General features: G+C 39.1%; 1 protein-coding gene and 1 long non-coding RNA gene across 2 annotated transcripts; both read right to left on the bottom strand.

Annotated features, from left to right (window-relative positions):
- Window positions 1-1,499: 1,499 nt before the first annotated feature.
- On the bottom strand, window positions 1,500-14,361 carry LOC140847066 (uncharacterized). The gene is made up of 3 exons (XR_012126690.1): window positions 14,183-14,361; window positions 11,938-12,047; window positions 1,500-1,871 (listed from the first exon to the last, which is right to left on the bottom strand). It is a non-coding gene; the product is annotated as an uncharacterized lncRNA (long non-coding RNA).
- On the bottom strand, window positions 4,029-5,002 carry LOC108387954 (vomeronasal type-1 receptor 1-like). Its single transcript, XM_073225995.1, is given in 2 exon segments — window positions 4,029-4,505; window positions 4,507-5,002. Coding segments are annotated over 2 exon segments (927 nt in total). The 5' UTR covers window positions 4,972-5,002; the 3' UTR covers window positions 4,029-4,043.
- Window positions 14,362-27,754: the final 13,393 nt, after the last annotated feature.

Genomic DNA, 27,754 nt, shown 5'->3' with positions numbered 1-27,754 from the left:
TTTCTTTTGAAAATTATTTTAAAATAGGAAATATGGTTTTGATGTGTGTTAGGCAATTTGATGAAGATATCTTTGAGAGTTTGACTTTTGAGTATTGATATGAAGAATATGAGGAAATAGGCTATGTGTATATCTAGGACAAAATCATTCCAGGATGTGTGAGTATCAATGCAGGGTTTCTAAGAGTTTTTGTGTGTGTATTTGAGAAGCCGATGGTAGCAGTAAAGGATGGGGTCAGAGAGTTACCACTCATTGTGAAGATGTAGATGTACTAAGTAGGCTGAATATCACAAGACATCACACCTCCCTGCCATTGATTTGTTATAGTATACACATTACGTAAAAGCTCCCTACAGACCTGAGATTGTCTCTGAGCTTCCTATTCTATGCCATGGATCTATTTGTCTGTTTTTGTGCCAATACCACACATATGGAAACAGCTCCACCATGGCACTCTGGTGATCTTGTATATCTTCACATAGGCCATATAGGTAGTGTAACCTACATGCTGGCAGAATGTCCTGTGATCATCCACAGGACATGGCAAGATAGACAATCTCATGAAGAGCTTTCACAGGACATTTTTCACTTGTCTTCCTATCTTACAGGAGGTGGCCATGAAGAGGTTTCTCATCTTCCTCCCTGATTCTGATGAGGCATGGGACTTCTGACCTCATTCCTCCTCCTACAGCTAAAGGCTACAAAACCACTGGGCTGCAAAGTGGAATTGGCTCTCACTTCCACCTAATTACATTACTGTAACCTTCTATTGTGTTTTAATGTGGTAAAGAAGGTATCTTTCAAAGATATCTCAAAGTACAAGTATTATAAAATATAGCTGTGTGTAACAATGGAAAAATATCTTCTTTGACAGATTTAATATGTCTATTAAATAAAATGCAATGACAACAGTCAAAGCAAGGTGGATATTAGTATCACAGTATAAGATAAGGAAGTATAAGTGTAGAAATATTGGGACTAAAATACAATCTTATCAAAATACAATGGATGGAATAATAAGGTGGATATAGCTAAAATATGAAATGGTAAGATGAAATATCAGAGAGAGGAACTATAAATGCAGTTGGAAAGGGGCCGAGCCATCAAAAATATTAAAAGCTAAAAGTGCTAATAAGAATCAACGATAGAAGCAGACATACATCTAGATAACAGAACTTAAAGAAGGTGAGGAAATATAGAAAGGAAAATGTTTAGAAAAGAGAAATATACATTGAGATGCATTGTGGTAAGATAAAGGGCACCAGGGGCAAAGAGAAACAATAACAAGATCAGCCTGAGCTCAGTTCCAGTACACTTGATAACTATAGTCATAGAGTGGATTATAGTTATAATTAATTATATATATATACTTATATATAGAGAGAATTATATTGTAGATGCAAGAGTATAAAGAAGTAAAAGGTTTAAAGTACTGAAGGAAAAATTTTTTCACACCAAGAATATTTGAAAGAAAGAGAAAAATAAATATTTGTGAACACATTAGACCCTGGCTTCTTTCTTCAAACTGAGATTTACCAGGAGGGCACTCTTAAAGCAATTATTCAAATAAGAAAAGTAAACCTTCAGGATGCTGAGAGGATAATCAACATTCCGATAAATTTTCTTTAAAATAACAAAGTAAGTTCACACACACACACAATGCACACACTTTCACAGTAAGTTCTGTTTAGCACTGGAAATATTTCCTGAATGATATTCATGTAAACTTTTCCTCTACCTCACAGGTGGCAACGGGAGATTTCCTGGGCACCATCTGCTTCCTCAGTGACTTCTAGGCCCCAGTTACTCCGGGTGAATGAAGCTCGAAATTAGATTCCCAAAGTGTATTGGCTTCTGCTCTGTTGGTAGTACTGGGGGACAAAAGGACATGTGAGTACATGCTAAATGCTTGTTTTAAGTTTTCTAAAGCTCATAAGGAAATTCGCAGAACAAATAATCACAAAGATGTACTTAGAAAAGTAAATAAAAATGATTTGGTGGCTTTTTCTACTAAAAATTAGGACATATTATAAAGTTTTAGAAATAAGGATCACTTGACTTGGATATTTTCAGTGTGAGACTGACAGATGAGTGGCAAAAATACAGAGCTCAGAAGGAGATCCACACACATGTGGGCACCTAATTAATGACAATGGGGAAATCACTGCTTTGAAGAACTATGATCTTATGTGCATCAGATACATGACAAAAACTTTCATGGCAGCATTGCTATTATCAATACCTGGAAGCAATACAAAAGCCCATCAGCAGTACAATGGAACAACATGGTAAATCTTATAAACATTTATTTCTGAAAGAAGTTAGAGACTTGTCTTACAAACAGAGCACATGATTAACAATAGGCAGAAACAAATATATTTTTTAGATTCTAACACAGTAGGGAAAACTATCCAGAAAAGCCCAGGACATGCTGACTTTAAAAATCAGAATGTTAGGTCCCTCTTGGAGAGGGGCATACTGTGACAGATATCGAGCATCCAGGACCCTTGGGGCACTGCTAATATTACTTGTAATGCCCGCAGTGTGGTAGTTACATAAGCATTAACTTTAGAAAGACACATTAAACTCTACAACAGTATAAAGCAATTTCCTATACTAATGATATATTTTCATCATCTCGGCATGCAAATGAATCTGAAGGAGTACATTCTCAAGAAATAGAATCAATCTCAGGAATTAGTGAGCTATCCTACAAAGCAGTTGTATAAAATGCCTGGATCACTCATGAAAATTTAAAGATTAAATTTAAATCCTTAAAGACAATTTGGGCAGCCTCAAATGAATAGCAAAAAAAAAAAAATCATTGAAAATAAATGAGAAATTATCTATGAAGGTACAAATGGGAAACTGAGTGAGAAATGCTTAAACTTTTCTGAAATTCTGCTTTTGTTTAAAATGTAATGAAAGTCAAAATTGAAGATTCTGTTTGAGGACCATTAAACTAAAATCTTAACTGTCATTAGGTTTTACATATAAGCATGTTAACATGAAACACATCAGGTTGACTACATATTAAATGCTTTGTAATTAGTAGAGCTGACAATTCATCCATGTGACTGAAACCTTTGATTGGCCTCCCTTTATATTTGGGATAAAGTTTGAATTATTGTCTGATCTAGTGCATTTTGCCAGAAACACTGGATTTGGGGTAGGGTTGCTGAGGGTGTATGTGTATTCCGACAATGGGTCTTTCCGTGTAATATTCCCATTGACTGATATAAATTGACGCATATATGCTTAGATAACATATTAAACTATTCATATATCTCCATGAGGTGGTTAATTTTATGTTTCAAGTTGGCTAGGCCATAGTTATTTGGTTGTATATTAATCTGATGTTTCTGTGAGGGTGGCTTTTGGATGAGAATAACATTTAAGCTGGTGAATTTGTAGTTAGGCAGATTACTCTCCATAAAATGGTGGGCCTTATCCAATCAGAACAAGGACTGAGCTCCCCCAAATGAGAAGGAATTCTTCCAGCAAATGGCCTTCAGATTTAAACTGCAACATCAGCTCTTCTTTGGGTCTCCAGCTGGAGAGACCACTCTGCAAATTTTGGATTTCCCAGTCTCTATAATCACATGATTAATTCCTTAAAATAATTCTTTAAAATAAATCTCTCTTGCTATACATACATATCCTATTGGTTTTGTTTCTCTGAAGAACCCTAATTTACTACATTATACTAAATATAATATAGTACAAATTCTAGTATAATATATAGTACAGTACAGGTGATACCACTTACATCCACAACTTTGGAAGTTTCTCTACCTTACACTCTCAGAAAGACCTTGAACTTCTTCACTGAAGAATACAGCATAATTATATTAGATAATATTTGTATAATTGTACAAATAATCTAATTTTTGGGCTCAGTATGTGTTTTATGAGGGTAGAGATCTTTCTCTTAGTCACTGTGTTTCATAAGTTCCTACAAATAAAATACGTAGCACATAATAGACATCTACATATAAGTAAGAACATTAATAATAGATTTACCTGCATAGATCAGAAGATAACTAATTTGGTTTTCTGAACCAACAGGCAAAGAGGGATTTAGAGACACGCTTGTCATTCCTGATGAGCACGAAGGGGCTGAATGTTGGGAAACATGAAGCTACCAGCACAGAGCTGTCCACCAGCCACTGACTTGGCTTCGCAATTAGTGAAACACAGAGAGTCAAAATGGAAGATAGTAAGTAAAAGAAGACATAGCTGCTTACAAGGATCAGGATGGTGTGTATGGCTCTGGTCTCATGGGAAGTCTTGGGAGCAAGTCTGTTACTGTGTATGTGTTGTATTCGCTGCTTGTGCCTGTGTAGAACAAAGACCATGGAGCCACTACTCCACACCATGAGACCTAAGCATATGAAGTCAATGGAAAAATAAACAAGAGCATATAATGTGATTGTAAATTTCTCAGCCATAATCCCAGAACAACAGCCATAATCTTTCAGTTTTTCCAAACTGATATTTTTTTCTATTCAATGGACCAGTCACCTTCATGGGGATAAAGATATTTATCAAGAGATTCAGTATCCATGAAAAGGAACAGCCGAAGCCAACGCATTTGGGGGATTTAACCCCGAGTTCCATCCACCTGGAGAAACTGGACCTAAGCTTAATGGCCTGGAAGCTACTGAGGAGGCAGGTAGCGCTGAGGGAAACTCCTCTTCCCACTCTGTGCAAGTAGAAGACAAGTTTACATTCAGTATCATCCAGAAAACATTTCCATCCCAAAGTTGCCATTGTTTGAGGGATCCCTTTGGAGAAAAGCACCAAGGAGTTGGCCAAGACCAGTTGGTTGAGAATCTGGTCTGTGAGTCTGTGATTGTGTAATGAAAGCATACTAATAATAAAAGTTAAAAGAAGAGTGGAATTTTCCAGAATCCCAACTTGCATCTGAATGAGGAAGATTATCCCCATTCTCAAATTGGGCAAACCCATCACATCAATATCTAGGGGATATGGATTTTAATTGCACTCATTGGAATCTGGAGGAACATAAAATTATACATATTACCATCTTCATATGTCCCTTAATGCTTAATAGAACCCACATTTATCACTTAAAATCAACATTAAGAATATCTTTAAGCATGCAAAATTTTATTCACTATATTTTTCTAAAGAAAAACTTTCAGTATTTCTAAAAAAAAAATCTGGAAACCATGCAACTATTCAATATAAAGAAATTTGTTGCATAAACAAAGCCTCATCCACATAGGGTATTACCCAGTAAATTGCTACATCCATTATGGAAAACAGTATGATGGTCCCTCAAAAGACTAAAAATAGAATTACCATATAATCCAGCAATCCCTTTTCTGGGTATATACCCAAAGAAAATGAAATTAGTACCTTGAAGAGATATCTACACTCCCATGTTCATTGTGGCATTATTCACAATATCAAGGCATGGAAACAACCTAACCATCCATTGACAGATGAATGGATAAAGAAAATGTGGTATACATACATACATGTATGTGTATACACACACACACACACACACACACACACACACAGTGGAATATTGGTCAACCTTATAAAATAAGGGGATTGTGCCATTTGCAACAACAGGGATGACTCTGGAAGATATTATGCTAAGTGAAATAAACCAGACACAGAAAGAAAAAAACTGCATAATTTCATTTATATGTGGAATCTAAAAAAGTCAAATACCTAGAAACAGATAGTAGAGTCATGGTTACCAGGGACAGGGAGGTGGGAGAAATAGGGAGATATTGGTTAAAAGGTACAAAGTTGCAATTATGTATGTTGAATAAGTCTAGAGATCTAATGTATAGTATGATGACTATAGTTTATAATGTATTGAATTCTGAAAATTTGCTATAAAGGTAGATTTCAGGCGCTCACATTATACACACACAAATTATTATGCAGGAGCAGATATGTTAATTAGCATGACTAGTAATTATTTCACTCTGCATATTATATCAAATCATGTTGTACACCTTAAATATATACAAATAAATAAATGATTAAAATCTTTAAAAGAAAAGAAAGAAAGTTTTTACACACATCAGTATAAACTCTACATTTTGCTATTCCTTTTCTAAGGGAGGAGCAAACTATATGTGTTTGTGTGTGTGTGTGTTTATGTGTATTTGTGTGTGCTTATTTAAAAAGAAAAATAGTACAAAGATAAATAAAAAAGTATTACCTATGTGGAAGACAGAGCATAGTTTGAAGAGACATATTTGGCAGAAGACATTTTAGAATCAATGTGGCTTTATAAGTTTAATTTTAGGACAATATTCTAAAACAAAAATTAACCTAAAATTAAAAAAAAATTGATCCATAATAATAGTGAGGCAGGGCAGGGACATGGGGCAAGCATCATGATTCATTTTTCCTGCCTATGATAAAAAATGTCAAGATATAAACAGTATAGGAAGAACAGGAGGGACTCCATTGTAAGACCGAGATTCCATTTTAAAAACTAGGGAGTTAGGAGGTAAGATCCTAACATACTCTATGGTAATTAGTCAACAACTGACCCTATCGTAAGTCAGGACGAGCAGTCCTAAATCGTATGTCCCCACTGCTTGAGGGTAACCACTATCTTGGAGAAGAACAGTATCTATAAATTCCTTGTGTTAAGTTTATCTTATATACCTAGAGGACTAAGTATAATGACATGATGTCTCTCACCAGAGATAGACATCATGAAACCACATGTGAAGCCTACACCCACCCTGACCCCATTCTTGAAATACTTAAAAGACATGAATCCTAAGCCTTTAAGCATGCCTCTTTTCTGAGGCTGCCCACACTCCCCTTTCTTTAAGTGTGTACTTTGCCTTAAATAAAACCTTCTTGCCGCTCAACTTAGTTGCATTTTTTTCTGCACTCTTCCATCAGCAGAAACACCTTTTCCCAGTGTCTTTGTAAGCATCTTTGTTACTTTGCTATTTCATTCAATTTTCTAGATTTAAGCACTAGATTTCACTCTGTTCTACTTCAGACAAGTAGGGAAGGGCTACTGAGAGCTCTGATTTAAGCTTGCAAGTTCCCATCGCCTGGGTGACCGGGACAGGACTACAGCGATATGATCATGCTCTTTAGTAGCCTGCCTGAAAATCTCCTTTCTTTGCCTTTGGGAAGTGTTTAGGACATAATCTCACTCCATCCAGTCCCCTGCGTCTCTCCCAAATCCAGGGGTAGTAGGGGGCTTAGTTCCCAGGTGGTGCAGATTCAAGTGGACACTGGACATCTGGTGACCCTGGCTTCAGGAGCTGGCAAGGGGTCTGCCCTATGCTGAGCAGGAGTTCAGTGAGCTTCCCTTTCCTCCCTCTGCTCTTACTTGCACTCCACTGCCTGTAAGGCTGCTGTCATTTGCTACTATTCTCTCTTTAATGAATTCCTTCCTTACCTGCACCCTACCAACCTGTCGTGAATTCTTTCTCAATCAGAGTCAGGAAGCCCTCCTGGGCTGAGGTCTCACCAAGCACACAGGGAGATCTCCCCAGATTGGATTGCCCAGCAACAATGTGAAGCAGAATTTAAATATAATAACACATTGCATGGCTTTTCCTATATATCAAAAGAGATGGTCATTTTATTGTATAAATAAACACCAAAGATTGTATATTTGTACAGTCTAAATGTTAGGAAGGAAAGGACTCAGCTCAGTGTCGCAGGGAAGTCAGATACGGTGAGATGAGAGACCAAAGTCAAGAAAGCAAAGTAAGTTTTAATACACTCTGCATAGAGTAGCAGAGCGGGCCTGCCTAAAATAAGACAGGCAGGCATGGATGCTCATTCTGAGGCTTCTTTTATGTGGTTTTGGTAGGGCAGAGAGGTCCTTGATTGACAGCTGTCAGCTCTCTAGGCTTGTTCTGATTAGTGAAATGGGGACAGGGGCTGTGCTGTGCCTGTGCCTCTGATGTTTCTTATCTGGGGGGACCCTGGACATTTCCTGAGTCACTCTTGGCCCTTGTGGCTTCATCTGATTAGCTGTTAGAGTCATTTCTGGCTTTCTGGTTCTATTTGATCAACTCCCTGAGTCATCTTTGGGGGACCCTTTCTCCTTTTAATCCTGCTCATTTCTGCCTTTTTGCCTAATATAGATATATATTCCTATACCCCCAAGCCTCCCAAAAAGACTGTAGATTCTGGCTTCTGCTTTAGGATGTGCATCAGTCCTACCATTACAATGAGAAAGAGCTGGATTAACTTTTTAAACACCCACCAGAGAGATAATGATGCAGAGCCAACAATTGGGCCAAAATATAATAGGATACAATGCCTTAAGGGATAGAGACTTGCACATCCACTTCCCTGGGGTTAATGCAACTACACATCTAAGATAACCAGCTCTTCCTGGTTTGTCTAGGCCTGTGCTTGATTTAGCACTGGAAATTGCAAGTCCTAGGAAGCACCTTCCTAGGACAAAAGCTCTGGTGTTCTCTGATAGTAGGGTTGTTGTGTGTGTGTGTGTGTGAGAGAGAAACATCATTTCTTCATGTCAAATGACTATGGTATAGATTATCTGCCATTTGTAGTCCCTGTTGCCATTTGTTCCCTGACCATTGACAGTGGCAACTATGATTTGAATTGCACAATAATGGGTCATCATTGTTGCATCACTCTGAATTATGCAACTTAAGTGTACAGCAATCATGAGCTTTAACAGTCCATCTTTACCTGTGGATTAATGGTTGAGCTTTGTATTGTGATAGCACTAACTTGATTTTTAATACTGTGAGTATTGAGACTCTATTCTCTGAGTTCAGATAATGAAAATGAGAACTACAATGCCAATGCCAGCAGGACCTAGAAATGAAGTCTAAACAACTGTTATTTTTAATGATGGAAGCATATATACAATTGCATTAGGGAGCTAGGTAAACAAAACAGCTGTTTTTTTTACACTACAGAATATGAAACCGATTTTGGTTTTGGGCATGATGGAGAAGGGATGTTGAAAGCATATGTGGAGACTGACTGTCACAAGTTTAGGATGAAACAGGGAAACATTTGTAAATCTAAATTTTAGAAGACACCAATGCTCAGTCAAAAATAGCGAATAGCGAAGTTAGGATGCAACCCATGAACAAGCAGGTGTGATGACATTCCTTTGATTGCTCTATGACACTGAGTAGTTACATTTCCTGATTCAGAGGTTGCAACTAAAACGACCTGTGGTTGAAAAGGAGACATTTTCGTAGTGCATGGGTTTAACCTTTACAGTGCAGAGCTGGTTGTAAGAGTTCTTTTCAGTGATTGTGCTTTTACAGTATATAAAATAACATATTGAATCACAGTGACAAAGCATGTTTCCTGCAGCTTTTAGGTACTTTGATTTGAGAAACTCTGTTTATATTATGCGTCCCTTGATATAATGAGACGAGAAGTGTGCATCCTCTCTGTGGTATGAGTCCCCAAAATACATAGCATCAGACAAGAATGAGAAAACACTGGACAAACCCAAATTGAGCATTATTCTAGAATATAAGTACATATCAGAATATATATATATATATAGTTAGCCTCTACATACCTCCCCTTCTGTCTAATATATATTATACATATTCATGTGTACATATATATATATAATGTGTAGATAACACACGCTATATATAATTTATATATTATAAATATATGTATTTATATTATCTGTCTCTATATTATATATAATGTGTGTATGTATAGATTAGATAGATAGGTAGATAGATAGATAGATAGATAAATAGATAGATAATAAAGATTACTACTCTTCAAAACTATACATATCATGAAAGACAAGGAAAAGCAATCCTGGAACAGAAAAGGGTACTAATGGGAAAACTACAGAAAACCAAATAAGGTCTATAGTGTAGTAAATAATATTGAATCAATATTAATTTACTGGCTTGGATAAATGTACATAGTTACATAAGTAGTTTACATTGGGAGATGCTGGGTGATAGGTATATGGGAACACTGTGTGCTGTTATTGAAACTACTCTGAAAATCAAAATTTATTTCAAAATAAAAAGTTTTTTTTAATTCAAAGAACTCAAACTGTTGTATATAATCATACTAATAAAATTATTAGAACTCTTGTTTTGAAAAAAGTTAAATGTTATTGGCCTAAGTAATAGTAGGAGCAAATATAAAACCACAGATACTGAGTAGAAATTCTGCACTTCTAAATTGGTTCAAAAATATCAGCATAAACTCAGAATATACTTACTCTGTAAAGGATAGGTATATATTGCCCCTTTCCACTGATAAGGTCTAAATGCACCCCAGTAGTGATAAGATGCCCCCCTCAGATTGTGGAGCGAATACTATATGATATTATTTCTTAAAATTTACAATTACTACTAACATTTTACACAACAACCATTTTTATAGTAGTGTAAAATTTGAAATGTATTTCAGAGCATTCAAGATTAGATTAACTTAAAGGATTCTTTTGAAAGCCATATTGAAGTTGCTTATGGTATATATATTAAACGCTTTATGTAATTTAAATAAAATGTAAGGATGACATGAATGTTTTTAATGTAAAACAATGACTTTTCATACACAAAAGAACTCAGGTAGCTGGAAGAGAAAAGCTGGGATGTGGAGGAGCACAGCTGCCCAGCAATGATTTTTCCATTTGCTGTGGACACCAGTCAGTCCATCTCACAGAGGGAGCAGAGGATGAATAACAAGAGGGTCAAGTAGAGGTTTGTCAAGGGGGATTTCACTGAGAGATAATAAATGAATAAATAAACTTCTTTTTTAAAAAACAATTTTCTTTTTTCCTTATTGCAATATACTTCTTAAAATATATATACCAATTAATAACACTGCTTCCTCTTCGGGTTTTTGAAACAGGGGAGGAGTATCAGGGTGTTTAGACACGAAAGAACATTCACATTAACTTCAATAACATATGAATTTGTTCAAAATGTTTATAAATATAATTTTTTATCAGCAATTAAAACTAGAAAGAAAATTTCAGGGAAAAAAAAGTAAAGGTATCAAAGAAGCAAAGTAAGCCAAGGAACAAAGGAACAAAGAAATCATTCTGAAAAAAATATGTAAGTGACAAACAGGAAATGTATTTGGCCTGAAGTGAGAACTCAGAGTTTGTGTAAATCAGAGACAACTTGGCAGCAGCCTGTGGTTCCTGAACCAGCTGTGGACACCGACTGTCCCTGCCCTAGAAGAAGTGGAGACATTCAAGGACGTTTCATTCCCCTGATCACAGGATTTTTCAAGAAAATTGGACTGTACTATCTGAGCTGGGAGATATGCAAATATCCATCAAAATGTTATTTGGACAGAATTTTATTTGTGAGAACAAACTGCTTCATTAATGAATTTGGGATCCATTAATGGCTGGTTATATTAGCAATTTGTACTTTGCAGAGGGGACTGTGGCTTCCTTGGTGGTAATAATGCAGTAGATTAGAAGAATAATTAGATTCTCAAAGGAATTATAAAATCACAAATATTTTTGAGAAAAATTATTAGTCTTTTTTTATTACAACAGATGCCCAATGTGGTGGCACACTCCCACAGATACACAAACCTCTGTACATTTCACAAAATGGCCCTCAGAGGCCAAGTGACCACTCCAAAGATCAGAGCTAATGATCATTATTTTATTAGTCTTTACTTGTGTATAGAGTCAAGAGTTTAGCACAAATATGGTGATGTTTAGGTGTTTTATTAGTCAGGGGCCAGATGGAGATTTCAGATGGTGTTGTATGAGGAAGGAAGAAGCCCTAAAGCAGGCAGAGACTGACAGCTCTGGATCCCTCAGGTAACCCTCACTGATCTCTACCAGGGATGCTCTTCTAACCCAGGTAGCACAACTCTTTGTCTATATAATGTTTCTTACTGCATTTCCTGAGATATTTCTTTGAAGTTTCATATATTAATCTGAAAAGAATAGCCACTTACCAAATTGTTTCCTCCTAGGAAAGTGGCTGCGGTTGTAGCATCTCATGCATTTGCAAAGAGGGGGCATCTGAACTCTTGAGATGAAGGCTTGAGCTGCCACATCTCATCTCCTGAAAAGTGATTATCATTTCATCCATAAGTTTAATGACAAGGTCTGCATGGGGAATTAAGATGACCTTGGAAAAACATTTGTGATGTGAACAATTCCCAGAAAGCCACGAATGTTGATTAATGAAATTATCTAAAAAAAGAATAACAAGACTAGAGAAGAAAATCATCTTGAAGCCTGAGAAAGGGTAAATCTCAAAGAGAGTTAAGTTTAGAACACTGAGTTCTGAGAAGTGAGGCAATTAATTGAGGCAACAGCTGTACTGGAATCGTGGCTACCATTAAATTTTTGTTTCCTCAAAGTGTGATTTATTTCTATTTCAGATAACACTGAGCTTGGAGGGAGAGGAATAGTAACAATAGAGAGAGAGTAAACAGATGTGTGAAGGTGGAAAGAAAGCCATGGTTTCTGGGAGTTTCACTGTGTCCACAAACATCTACTGAGCACCTGTTCTAGTGCAGATGAACTTCTAGTGCAGATCATCCAGATGCTTTGGGGTACACATCAGTGAGTAAACCTACAAAGAAATGCGTCCCCCTGTAGCCTTCATTTGCACTGAGGGAAGCAGACAATAAAGAATGAGGGAAATGTTAGAAATTACATAGTAACATATAAGGTGACAGATGTAATGGAAAAGAAAAAAAAGGAATCGCTGAAATCGCGGAAGAGGATGGATTGCAATAGGGAATAGAGGGGCCAGGGTGGATCTCAGAAGGGAAATGATATTTGAGCAAATATTTAAAGCAAGTAAGAGAGACAGTGATTTGGATACATATGAAGATGTTCTAAGGAGATGAAATGGTCAGAATAATGTCCCTTTAGTAGAGGATGCCCACATGCATTGACTAGTGACAAAGGAAAGGATGATATGAAGCCAGGGGTAGCATGACTAGTGCCACAATGGGTGCTGCAGTGTAGAAAATAACCAGTTCAGAGCCTCCTGCTAGACGGCTATGCTGCCCACGAAAATGGCTCCTTTTTTTTAAACAAAGGGCTTTGGAAAGTCCCTGACCAAATAAACAGAATTTGTGATTTTGGCTATGAGGTCAACCAGTAAGAAACTAATCACCTGCTCACCTCCAGGGCAGTTTTTAACTTCTTAAACTCTCCCCTGGGACTCTAGGGGGTGGCAGACTTTTTGGTTCTGTGAATTGGATAAAGGGAAGCCTCACTAACCTGGCATCAGGAGACCTGCAGTGGGAGCTCTAGTGCCCACCACTCCTGGTCAATTGCAGACCCCACAGGAAGGAACTGGACACCTTATAACTCATACTATTTGGCTACTTTACCACCCAGTAGGAATAGGGGAGAGTTTCTGTCTTCCCCAGCAACTGCCTGGCAACAGTTGAGAGACTGTTACAACTCAGCCAATGAGCAGCCACAACAAGTGGGACTCCCAGTTTCCTCCAATGGGTTTTTTGCTTATAACAGTCCCCTCACCCTCACCCTTTCTTCTATAAAAGAGCACTCCTCTCCTTTGTTCTCCAGATTTGCTTTGTGGTTTTGCCGTAAGATTGCTTTTTCCAGCATTGCAATTTACTGCTATACCCAAATAAACCCATTTTTGCTCGTGAAATAGCCGACAGCTTTATTTTTACAGTTAACAGTTCTACACCAGATTGCGTCTTCTTAGTTTGCAAACTTTATGAAATAAAGCCTGTTTTTTAACCTCAAATGCTGTTTTCCTTTTCAGTTAACACTAATCAGTGTGGGAGTATAAAACCCAGGGCCTCGTCCCAATTTGGGACCATATTGAAGATCTCAGATCCAGAGCTCCCTGAGGGATTGGCTGGGGCCTTCTGCATAAACAGAAACAGCTGTTTCTCCACTTCTCCCTCCGCCCAATACTGTTTACTTCCTCTACCTTGCAACAGGCGCTGATGCCAAAAACCATTTCAAAATAAATGTGAGGCGTGATAATCACCATCTCAGTGTCTGCTTCCCTGAGAATCCAATTTATGACATAGAGTAATCTGATATTATCAAGTATTTGGTTGAATTGTTAAGCCAAGCAATCTAAGTAAGAGTAGTAGTTAACAATATGGAGATAGCAGAAAATTTCGTGTACAGGAGGTTCATTGGAAAACTAGTAAAATGTGTTTGGAGCATTGATACAACAGAACTGTAATATAGTACCTTTTCGCCTGAGAGTAGAGTTCCCAGATTAAGCATTTAAGAAACGGGTCGAGGGGCTCTCTTGTCCCCTCCTGGCCTGAGCTAGAAGCTCTGTCCTCTTGCTTTATCTCTAAATAAAAGTCCCTGTTTTCCTCTCCTAAAAAAAGAAAGAAAAAGAAAAAGGAATGGGTCGATTTAGATTAGGGGGATGTCGCAGATTCCAAGAGTCCATCAGATAGTTAAAGGTTAGGGAAAGACTTAAGAGCGGAGCATTAAGCCTTCGGGGTCAGATACCGCTTCAGAGCAGCACTGTGCAACCAAGGTGTTAAGAGCGCGACTGCAGTAGAACAGCCTGCAAACAGGCGCCTGAGGCGGCGCCGGGTCCGAGGGGCAGATCCCAGCGGGACCTGAAACACTGCAGGGCGGGGCAGGGGGCGGGGCGGGGGGCGGGGCGGGGCGGAGCTCGCTGAGGAAGGTGCCCGAGGAGCAGTTTGCGCGCTGTGGGCTCTTGGGGTGGACGGGAGCCTCAGAGAGGTCTCCTGGCTTCCGACCCCTCTGCGGGAAGCACGGTGTCCAGGGAGGTTATGCGACACCATTGGGACACGTGACAGAAAAAAGGCGCGCGAGCGAGGGCGCTTAGAATAAAGACTGGGGGCAAGGGACGAAGTCCAACGGCCCCACCCCAGCCGCCTCTCTGGGGCTTCGCCTTCCCTCACCAAGTGGGCCCGGCAGGTGTGGAGACTTCGCACCGCATCTGGGAGCCCGCCAGCCCTTTGTCCTTTGGAGGTCCCCGGAGGCAGGAGCAGCCCTGGGCCTCCCACGGTGCGGATGCGCTCTCGGGAAGGGTCAGGGCCCAGGCAGCCTGGGAGGCCGCAGCGGGCGGGTGCGAAGGTGGGTAGGGCAGGCCGGGCATCAGGGGCTCAAGGACCCCCCCCTTGGGCCTTGCAGGCAGCCCCCATAAAGGACATCAGTTCCCCTCCCTCCACCCCCTGTACAGGTCGTCAGAGCCCCTGACGCTGCCTCCTCGGGAACTTCTCCAGCTCGTCTCCGCGTCCGGGAGCTGGAAGAGGGCTGACGTTCAGCCCTCAGCATCACCACCTGCGCCGTGAAGTTTGAGATGCGCCATCCTGCCTGGACACGGCTTTCCACAACATCACTTCCTCGCAGGAGCGTTCTCTGAAATTATTTTTTCTATATTTGATCAAGCAGCATTTAAGCTTTAGAATTTTTGTCAAGTCATACGAGTAGTAGCGGCCAAGCCAGGATTTGAACCCAGTCTGATTCCAGACTCCTGAATGTAACCACTTTACCTGTGGTGCCTCCTTATCAGGTACGCCTCGTGTATTACAACTTTTTATAGTCCTTAGGGTACTTAGCACCATGACTCACCTATAAGGCGCACACATGATGTCTACTAGCAGATCTCAAGGGTTCAACTCATAAGTCAACTATTGGCCTCACTGGGCACCAGTCGCCTGACATTTCTCTTCCAATTTACCCCTGATGCAAACCACACAGCTGTGCAAGGATAGGAGATTTATGCTAGGTGAGTAAAGGATTCACCCTGACTTTAAAACCTTGTGCTCCAAGGGCACCAGTATCTCTTGTACTTATTCCATAAACCAGTTTTCAGGACCCTGGTGGAACTTGACAATTTACCAATCTTAACTTCTCCAATCCACAGCATGGGATATATCTGTGTAATATTAGGTCTTTTAAATTTTTTTCTCAGCACTATTTTGTAGCAAGGGTGAGCAAATTACAGCCAAATTCAATCATAGCCTGTTGTAAGGCTAGTGAGCTAAGAATTGTATTAACATTTTTAAAGAGCTGTTAAAAAAAAGAAATGAAGAATATGTGACAGAGACTATACTTGAGCCACAAAGCTTATATTATTTGCTATCTGGCTCTTTACAGAGTAAGTTTGCAACTGCTCTTTTGCAGTGTTCTGTGTACAGGCCTTGCTCAGCTGAATTTATTCCTAAGTATTTTATGGGATTTATAATGTTATTTTAAATGGTGTCTTTTAAATAGTTCATTGGTAGGACATAGCAAATACATTTATCTGTCTATAGCTATCTACAGCAACACTAGTATCTACACATACACACATACACACGTTGTATACTGGGACCTTGCTAAATTCACTTTTTACTTCTGGTAGTTTCTTTGAAGACCCCTTTGGGTTTTCTACATATGCATAGTATTTTCTGTGAATCATGTATCTCTGGATAAGTCAGCTTCACTTCTGTTTAATCTGCATCCCTTTTATTTTTCTTACCTTTCCTACATTTGCAGAGTCAGCATAGCCATTGTCAGCATAGCTTTGTTGGGCATTTCTCTTCTGGTTGAGCCTACAGCTGACTACACAGTTGTCTGTGAGTGATCTCCCAGGGGCAAGGAGAGGAGATGCATTTCAGGTGGGTGCAGCATCCACCCTTTAAAAGCCAAGGACACCAATATCTCTTGTAATAATTCCATAACCAATTTTCAGGATCCTGGCTGAAAGTGACAACTTCCCAATATTAACTTTTCCAGTCCACTCTTGTGATATATATGGTAGATACATAAAAAAAATTGTTTTTTTACATTGACCTTGTATTCTAGCAATTTGGTAAATTCACTTATTACTTCTTGTAGTTTCTTTGTATATTAGGTAATGTTTCTCACATACACCACCATGTTTTCCATGCACAAGCACACTTTATTTCTTCATTTTTATTCTGTACTACTATTATTTTTGTTTTTTACCTTTTGCCTGTAGTAAAATGTTGGATGCAAGTGAAGACAATGAATAACCTTTTATGAATTAACAGTTCCTAATGAGGGGAAGAGTGTTCAGTATGCCATTAACTGAAGGTTTTTTTGTAGATGTGCTCCATATTATAAGATATTCCCTCCAATTCTTTCTTTGCTGAGAGAGTTTTTGAAAGGAATGTTAGTTTGTCAATTACTTTGCTCAAAGCTATTGAGATAGCCGGAAGACTTCTCTTTATTAACATGGTGAATTACATTGATTTTTTAAATTGAAGTTTAGTTGATGTACAATATTCTATTGGTTTCAAGTGTACAACATAGTGATCAGACAGTTATCTACAGTATGAAACGCTCACCCCATAAGTGTGTAACCATAAACATTCAGTTCCACTGCCACCCAATTCAGCCCTACACTGTGGGACAGAGTGTCTAATACAGAAAGAGCTTTATTTAACAAGCCAGCAGGTTGGAAGATGGGAGGACTGTTGTCATAAAGACCCAACTTGATTCAGGGTTCATTTCAAACTCCTTTTATCCTAGAGAAGGGAGAATAGGAAGGGGAGCAGGAGGTGACAGTTAACTGTGGACATCCCGACATCAGCAAGGGTCTGAGGAGGGTTATGAAACTCCCACCTTTGGTCAGTTGATTCCCATCAGCACAGGTCTGGTCTTGACATTACTACAAATTCTTGATAGGACAATTATTTCTTCTCCTCTCTCAAGCTGCAAGCAAGATTATCAACAAGCCTATGTGCTGAGCTGCATTTATTCTTGCAAATCAAAAGGGAGTGTTAAGCATCTTGTGGTAACTTTCAGTCCTCTCTTTGGACTATTTCTATTTCCAAACTCCAGAAACAGACAGACAATGTTGCCCTATTCATCTAGTTATTCTTACCTTGTTCCTGGCCACCCACAAGAAACAGATCAGCTTTTAAGTGCTTCAGGCCCACTCAAGTGTAGTTACTATCTGTCAACATAGAAAGATATTACAGCATTATTAACTATATTCTCTATGCTTTACTTTCATCCCATATTATGATGAGATTTTGTGCCTGTTTATCCTCTTCATCTATTTCACCCACTCATCCCAACCCCTCCTGGATGGTAACCAACAGTCTCTTCTCTGTGTCTATGAGCTATGTTGATTTATTTTTGAAGGTTAAACCAACCTTGCACTTCTGGAACAAGCCCCACTTGTTCATACTAGATCATCCTTTTATATTTAGTTAAATTTAATTTTCTAAAATGTTGTGAAAGAATTTCTATGTTTATAAGAGTTCCTAACCCATTGTATTCTTTTCTTGTTAGGTTTTGATATGAGTATAATCCTGGCCACATAGAGTGAGTTAGAAAAAAGTGCCTTCTCTATTTTTTGAAAGAGTGTGTGATACTAGCAACATTTCTTCCTAAGGTGTTTGATAGAATTCACCAGTAAAATCATTTGGACCTGTAAATCTTTTCCTAGAAAGGTTTTTTTATTCTCTTGCTGTCTTTTCTATATCTTTCATATCTATATTCATGCCCCAATCTTATTCATGTTATCTGTGAATTTTTTTTGTTTTTTTTACAGCTTTATTGAGATAGAGTTTACATACTCATACAATTTACCCATTTAAAGTGTGTAGTTCAATGGTTTGTAGTATATTCACAAATATGTGCAACTCTAATGGGAAAACACACTTCTGTATGTCTCTCCTCTCTCACACTACTCTGCTACACTTCTCACTTCTGGCACCAGATGTGTGGATTTTCCACATATCAAGCAAATCTGCAATTCTCAGTGGACCCCGTAAGGGGAGTCTGATCAGGAGTCCTACAAATTTAGGTCATTTCTAACATGTCAACTGAGAAAAAGCAGACAAACAAGAAACAAAGAAACAAAGGCCTTTATTTGGGGGTCTTGTAATTGCAATTGAGAGAGCACATATTCAGGTAGATACCCAAATAGTGTCTAATTTTTTGGGTGAAAGCAAATGGTTTTTATGGGGGAAAGGAATGGGACAATTATATGAATTAAAGAAAAGAAAAAAGTTTTCTATGGGTATTAACAAACTAACCCATAACTCTGGGTTATGCATTGACTACTGATTCTATCTTCAGAAAGTTCCCATCCATCAGACTTGTAATCAGGATGTCCATTGTCCTGTTGACTTTGTGAACAATTGCTTGTGAAACAGTTGGTGTCTCTGCCCACTCCAGAGATTCTGGCCCAGTTCAAACAAAGGTGAGTAAGGCAGTTTCTCTACAGTGGCCTCTCTGACTCCTTTTTAAAATGGCTGTAGGCATGTCAGTTTACACAGTCACTATCTACCTGATGCTAGTGTCAGATCCCTCAAATTAATGGCTCAGTCCCACAAGACTGCCCCAATCATTAAGTCCCAGATTTTTACCAGTGCTTCTGACCAACTGACTATAAATTGGAGGTCCCTAAGACTCCCTCATAAGATTTGGATTAAATTGCTTAGAGTATCCCAGAGACTCAGGAAACTAATTTTCATATTAGATTGCTGGTTTATTACAAAGGATATTAAAGGATATGAATGAACAGCCAGGTGAAGAGAGACATAAATCTGGGAGGGTCCTGACACAGGAGCTTCTGGCCTCATGGGGCTTGGGGTGCACCACCCTCCAGGCACATGAATGTGTTCTGGTTCATGAACCTGGAAGCTCTCTGAACCCTGTCTTGGGGTTTTATGGAGACTTAATTACATAGGGATGGGTGATGAAGTCATTTGCCACTGTTGATTGAACTCAATTTTCTCCAGCCCCTTTCCTAAGAGGTAGGTAGAGGTACTGAAATTTCCAACCCTATAATCACAGTTGGTTCCCCTTGCAAACAGCTCCATCCTTAGGTTACCTAGGGGCAGTCCAAAAGTGACCTTATATAACATAACAGAAGAACTTTATCACTCTAATTTGCAAATTCTAAGGGCATTAGGAGCCCTTTGCTAGAAACAGGGACAAAGACCAAATATATATTTCCTATAAATTATAATATCACAGCAATAATCACCAATTTTATTATTTTTTATCACCCCAAAAAGAAACCCTCTACTGCTCAGTTACAACTCTCTATACCCCAACCCCCTTAAGCCCTAGGCAGCCACTAATCTACTTTCTGTCTTTATATAAAGTCCATGTTCTGACATCTATGAGTGAAATCATGTAATATGTGGCTTTCTGTGACTGTCTTTTTTCACTGAGCTGAGCATGTTTTCAAAGTTCATTTGTACTGTAGCATGTATCAGAACTTAATTCCTTTTTATGATCAAATAATGTTCCATACAGGCAGAGCCAAGATGGCAGCGTGAGTAGAGCAGCAGAAATCTCCTCCCAAAATCACATACATTTTTGAAAATACAACAACTACAACTCTTCCTAAGAGAGAGACCAGAAGACACAGGACAACAGCCAGACTACATCCACACCTGCGAGAACTCAGCGCCTCGCGAAGGGGGTAAGATACAAGCCGCGGCCCGGTGGGACCCAAGCACCCCTCACTCCAGCTCCTGGTGGGAGGAGAGAGTTGGAGCAGGGAGGTAGAGGGAGGCCAGGACTGCTAAATATCCAGCCCTAGCCATCCACACCAGAGGGCAGACACACTGCATGCATGGGGTGCTGGAAACTAGGGAAACAGGACAGTAAGACCTGTGAGTGGGTCCCCGCAGCCGGCACCCCGGGGACAAAGAAAAGCGAGTGCTTTTTGAAAGTCTTAAAGGGACAGGGACCCCACAGCTGGACGGAAGCATCCTGGGACACTTAGCCCAGCTGCAGGGAATCCCGGGGAACTCCGGGCACCCTAACCCCCTGGGCAGCAGCACACCTCGGAGGCCCCTCACAGAGATAAATAGCCTCCTGGCCGTTTCCCCTCCAATGCGGCTCCCCCATATTGGAGCAGCAGCCTGAGGCAGGCCACGCCCACAGCAACCACAGAGCTAAACTACATAGTGGCCTGGCAAGAATCAGAAGCCCCTTCTGCATGCAGCTGCCCAGCAGAAGCTGCTAGAGGTCGCTGTTCTCCCAGGGGAGGAAAGCCACAAACCAACAAGAAGGGACGTTCTCCCAGCTGTCACTCATGCCAGCTCTGCAAACTATCTCTATTGCCAAGAAAAGGCAGAATTTGAGACAGACCAAAATCACAGAGTCAACCCTTGAGAAGGAGATAGACCTAACCAGTCTTCCTGAAAAAGAATTCAAAATAAAGGTCATAACCATGCTGACGGAGATGCAGAGAAATATACAAGAGCTAAGGGATGATGTCCAGAGGGAGATTACAGAAATGAAACAATCTCTGGAAGGATTTATAAGCAGAATGGATAAGATGCAAAAGGCCATTGATGGAATAGAAACCAGAGAACAGGAATGCATAGAAGCTGACGCAGAGAGAGATAAAAGGATCTCCAGGAATGAAACTATATTAAGAGAACTGTGTGACCAATCCAAAAAGAACAATATCCGCATTATAGGGGTACCAGAAGAAGAAGAGAGAGAAAAAGGGATAGAAAGTATCTTTGAAGAAATAATTGCTGAAAACTTCTCCAAACTGGGGGAGAAAATAATCGATCACACCACGGAAGTACACAGAACTCCCAACAGAAGGGATCCAAAGAGGACAACACCAAGACACATAGTAGTTAAAATGGCAAAGATCAAGGACAAGGACAGAGTTTTAAAGGCAGCTAGAGAGAGGAAAAAGGTCACCTACAAATGAAAACCGATCAGGCTATCATCAGACTTCTCAACAGAAACCTTACAGGCCAGAAGAGAATGACATGATATATTTAATACAATGAAACAGAAGGACCTTGAACCAAGAATACTGTATCCAGCACAGTTATCATTTAAATATGAAGGAGGGATTAAACAATTCCCAGACAAGCAAAAGTTGAGGGAATTTGCCTCCCACAAACCACCTCTACAGGGTACTTTAGAGGGACTGTTCTAGATGGGAGCACTCCCAAGACTAAACAGATGTCACCAGAGAAAATAAAATCACAGCAAAGAAAGCAGACCAACCAAATACTAACTAAAGGCAAAAAATAAAATCAACTACACACAAAAGCAGTTAAAGGAAACACAAAAGAGCACAGAATAAAACAACTAACATATAAAGAATGGAGGAGGAGGAATAACAAGGGAGAGAAATAAAGAATCACCAGACAGTGTTTATAACAGCTCAATAAGTGAGTTAAGTTAGACACTAAGATACTAAAGAAGCTAACCTTGAACCTTTGGTAACCACAAATCTAAAGCCTGCAATGGCAAGAAGTACATATCTTTCATTAGTCACCCTAAATGTAAATGGACTGAATGCACCAATCAAAAGACACAGAGTAATAGAATGGATAAAAAAGCAAGACCCATCTACATGCTCCTTACAAGAAACTCACCTCAAACCCAAAGACATGCACAGACTAAAAGTAAAGGGAAGGAAAAAGATATTTCATGCAAACAACAGGGAGAAGAAAGCAGGTGTTGCAGTACTAGTATCAGACAAAATAGACTTCAAAACAAAGAAAGTAACAAGCCACTCACCCCAAAGAATAGATCCACTGGACAGAAAATAAGTAAGGACACAGAGGCACTGAACAACACGCTATAACAGATGGACCTAATAGACATCTATAGAACTCTACATCCAAAAGCAACAGGACACACATACTTCTCAAGTGCACATGGAACATTGTCCAGAATAGACCACATACTAGGCCACAAAAAGAACCTCAGCAAATTCCAAAAGATTGAAATCCTACCAGCCAACTTTTCAGACCACAAAGGTATAAAACTAGAAATAAATTGTACAAAGAAAGCAAAAAGGCTCACAAACACATGGAGGCTTAACAACATGCTCCTAAATAATCAATGGATCAATGACCAAATTAAAATGGAGATCCAGAAATATATGGAAACAAATGACAACAACAACACAAAGCCCCAACTTCTGTGGGACGCAGTGAAAGCAGTCTTAAGAGGAAAGTATATAGCAATCCAGGCACACTTGAAGAAGGAAGAACAATCCCAAATGAATAGTCTAACATCACAATTATCGAAACTGGAAAAAGAAGAACAAATGAGGCCTAAAGTCAGCAGAAGGAGGGACATAATAAAGATCAGAGAAGAAATAAACAAAATTGAGAAGAATAAAACAATAGCAAAAATCAATGAAACCAAGAGCTGGTTCTTTGAGAGAATAAACAAAATAGATAAGCCTCTAGCGCAACTTATTAAGAGAAAAAGAGAATCAACACAAATCAACATAATCAGAAATGAGAATGGAAAAATCACGACAGACTCCACAGAAATACAAACAATTATGAAAGACTACTATGAAAACCTATATGCCAACAAGCTGGAAAACCTAGAAGAAATGGACAACTTCCTAGAAAAATACAACCTTCCAAGACTGACCAAGGAAGAAACACAAAAGTTAAACAAACCAATTACGAGGAAAGAAATTGAAGCGGTAATCAAAAAACTACCCTACAACAAAACCCCCGGGCCAGAAGGATTTACCTTGGAATTTTATCAGACTTACAGAGAAGACATCATACCCATTCTCCTTAAAGTTTTCCAAAAAATAGAAGAGGAGGGAATACTCCCAAACTCATTCTATGAAGCCAACATCACCCTAATACCAAAACCAGGCAAAGATGCCACCAAAAAAGAAAATTACAGACCAATATCCCTGATGAATGCAAAAATACTCAATAAAATATTAGCAAACCGAATTCAAAAATATATCAAAAGGATCATACACCATGACCAAGTGGGGTTCATCCCAGGGATGCAAGGATGGTACAACATTTGAAAATCCATCAACATCATCCACCACATAAACAAAAAGAAAAAGCATTCGACAAAATTTAACATCCATTCATGATAAAAACTCTCAGCAAAATGGGTATAGAGGGCAAGTACCTCAACATAATAAAGGCCATATATATGATAAACCCACAGCTAACATCATACTGAACAGCAAGAAGCTGAAAGCTTTTCCTCTGAGATTGGGAACAAGACAGGGATGCCCACTCTCCCCACTGTTATTTAACATAGTACTGGAGGTCCTAACCATGGCAATTAGACAAAACAAAGAAACACAAGGAATCCAGATTAGTAAAGAAGAAGTTAAACTGTCACTATTTGCAGATGACATGATATTGTACATAAAAAACCCTAAAGACTCCACTCCAAAAATACTAGAACTGATATCGGAATACAGCAATGTTGCAGGATACAAAATTAACACACAGAAATCTGAGGCTCTCCTATACACTAACAATGAACCAATAGAAAGAGAAATCAGGAAAACAATTCCATTCACAATTGCATCAAAAAGAATAAAATACCTAGGAATAAACCTAACCAAAGAAGTGAAAGACCTATACCCTGAAAACTACAAGACACTCATAAGAGAAATTAAAGTGGACACTAACAAATGGAAACATCCCATGCTCATGGCTGGGAAGAATTAATATTGTCAAAATGGCCATCCTGCCCAAAGCGATATACAGATTTGATGCAATCCCTATCAAATTACCAACAACATTCTTCAACAAACTGGAACAAATAGTTTTAAAATTCATATGGAAACACCAAAGACCCCGAATAGCCAAAGCAATCCTGAGAAAGAAGAATAAAGTAGGGGGATCTCGCTCCCCAACTTCAAGCTCTACTAAAAAGCCATAGTAATCAAGACAATTTGGTACTGGCACAAGAACAGAGCCACAGACCGGTGGAACAGAATAGAGTCCAGACATTAACACAAACATATATGGTCAATTAATATTCGATAAAGAGCCATGGACATACAATGGGGAAATGATAGTCTCTTCAACAGATGGTGCTGGCAAAACTGGACAGCTACATGTAAGAGAATCAAACTGGATCACTGTCTAACCCCATACACAAAAGTAAATTCAAAATGGATCAAAGACCTGAATATAAGTCATGAAAGCATAAAACTCTTAGAAAATAACATAGGCAAAAATCTCTTGGACATAAATATTAGTGACTTCTTCATGAACATATATCCCCAGGCAAGGAAAACAAAAGCAAAAATGAACAAGTGGGACTATATCAACCTGAAAAGCTTCTGTACAGCAAAGGACACCATTAAAAGAACAAGAAGGTACCCTACAGTATGGGAGAATATATTCATAAATGACAGATCAGATAAAGGCTTGACATCCAAAATAAAGAAAAAGCTCACGCACCTCAACAAACAGAAAGCAAATAATGCAAATAAAAAATGGGCAGAGGAGCTGAACAGACAGTTCTCCAAAGAAGAAATTCAGATGGCCAACAGACACATGAAAAGATGCTCCACATTGCTAGTTATCAGAGTAATGCAAATTAAAACCACAATGAGATATCACCTCACACCAGTAAGGATCGCCACCATCCAAAAGACAAACAACAACAAATGTTGGCGAGGCTGTGGAGAAAGGGGAACCCTCCTACACTGCTGGTGGGAATGTAAATTAGTTCAACCATTGTGGAAAGCAGTATGGAGGTTCCTCAAAATGCTCAAAATAGAAATACCATTTGACCCAGGAATTCCACTTCTAGGAATTTACCCTAAGAATGCAGCACTCCAGTTTGAAAAAGAGAGATGCACCCCTATGTTTATCACAGCACTATTTACAATAGCCAAGAAATGGAAGCAACCTAAGTGTCCATCAGTAGATGAATGGATGAAGAAGATGTGGTACATATACACAATGGAATATTATTCAGCCATAAGAAGAAAACAAATCCTACCATTTGCAACAACATGGATGGAGCTAGAGGGTATTATGCTCAGTGAAATAAGCCAGATGGAGAAAGACAAGTACCAAATGATTTCACTCATATGTGGAGTATAAGAACAAAGGAAAAACTGAAGGAACTAAACAGCAGCAGAATCACAGAACCCAAGAATGGACTAACAGTTACCAAAGGGAAAGGGACTGGGGAGGATGGGAGGGTAGGGAGGGATAAGGGTGGGGAAGAAGCAAGGGGGTATTATGATTAGCATGTATAATGTGGGGGGTGGGGGAAAGGGGAGGGCTGTGCAACACAGAGAAGACAAGTAGTGATTCTATAACATCTTACTATGCTGATGGACAGTGACTGTAATGGTGTTTTTGGGGGGGACTTGGTGTAGGGGAGAGCCTAGTAAACATAATGTTCTTCATGTAATTGTAGATTAATGATAACAAAATAACAACAAATAAATAAATAAATAAATAAATAAATAAATAAATAAATAAATAAAGTTCCATAGTATGGATACACCACATTGTTTATCCATTTGTCAATTGATGGACATTTGGATTGTTTTTACCTTTAGTTATGAATAATGCTGTAAACATTCATGTACAAGTTTCTGTTTGGACATGTGTTTTTCATTTTTCTTATGTACATGTTGTTGACTGAAAACAACATGGGTGTTGCATTTAAGAAAAAGTTTATTCAGCATCTTACTGAGGACCGTGATCATAGAGCAGCCCCTCAGTATGCTCTGATAAACTCCCCAAAACCCCTTTGCAGGGTGTGGGTGCAGGGAAGAGGTTATATCAATCAATACATCAGGGCAGTGTCCTAAAGGAACAGCCAATGCATATTCTGATGCCGTTTGTGTGTGAGGGGAAGCAAGTACTGGATTGCTAATTCTCTAAAAGTATTCTATTAGGGACAGAAGAACCAGACTGGTTTATTTTCTTTTGAGCAATCCAGGCTGATTTTTGTCTGGTCATGAATGAGGGGTGAGGGACTCTGAGTCTTGTGCTACAGGCAAGAATGGCTGCAGGGTATCCTCACATCATAGCTTGAGCTGACCTAGTGTAGCGCAGGAGCCCTGCTCCTGGCAGGTTCATATTGGATTCAGGAACACCAAAAAAAATGACAAGACTATAGGATTCATACCCAGCTTTATTTTTTTTCTTTTTATTCTTCCTTTTCTTTTCTTTTTATTCTTTACTTACATCAAGTGGCAGCCTGTCGAGCACTTAGACTACATCAGCTGCATCTGCATGCAGCAAGTTTGCAATCCACACTCTTCATAGAGCACTGGATGGGGGTCTTTATAAAGCAGTACAGACAATAGTGAGCTCCTGGCAAGTTACCTAAGCCTGCTCAATAGACAGGCAAGAAGTCATGATGCATATGCACTGTGAGGAGTCATGAGATAGCATAGTGTGTGCCAAGTGGACAAGTAAGTAGGTCAGGGTTACATGAGCAACCTGGCCAGGGAACTTCTATTTTCCCTACACCTGGCTAACTTGGGGCCTCTAGAGCTTGTGTAATTCTTTCTGTGGGGGACCACTGTGGGAAACCACAAAATTTCATTTTATTTCATAATGCTTTGGAGCAGAATTGCTGGGTCATAGGGTAACTCTACATTTAATAGTTTGAGGAACTGACAAACTTTTCCAAAGTAGCTGTGTCATTTTACACTTCCGCTAACAGTGTTTGAGAGCTCCAGTTTCTCCATATTCTCACATTACTTGTTATTATCTTACTTTTTGATTCCCCATCCTAGTCACTGTGAAATGGTATATCACTGTGGTTCAGATTTGCATTTTCCTCATGACTAATGTTGTGGGACATCTTTTCATGTGCAAATTGGCCATTTATATGTCTTCCTTAAGGAATGTTTATTCAGATACTTTGCCTATTTTTCAATTCTTTTTTTTGGCTTTTTGTTATTGAGTTGTTGTATATTATAGATACAAGTCCCCAATCAGGCATATGATTCATAAATATTTTCTCCCATTCTATGGGTTTTCTTTTCAATTTCTTGATACTATCCTTTGAAGCACATAAGTTTTAAATTTTTGTATAATCTCTTTCATC

The sequence above is a fragment of the Manis javanica genome, chromosome 17 (genome assembly GCF_040802235.1).
Source record: "Manis javanica isolate MJ-LG chromosome 17, MJ_LKY, whole genome shotgun sequence".
Lineage (NCBI taxonomy): Eukaryota > Metazoa > Chordata > Mammalia > Pholidota > Manidae > Manis > Manis javanica.
This window is presented reverse-complemented; position numbering and strand designations above follow the sequence as displayed.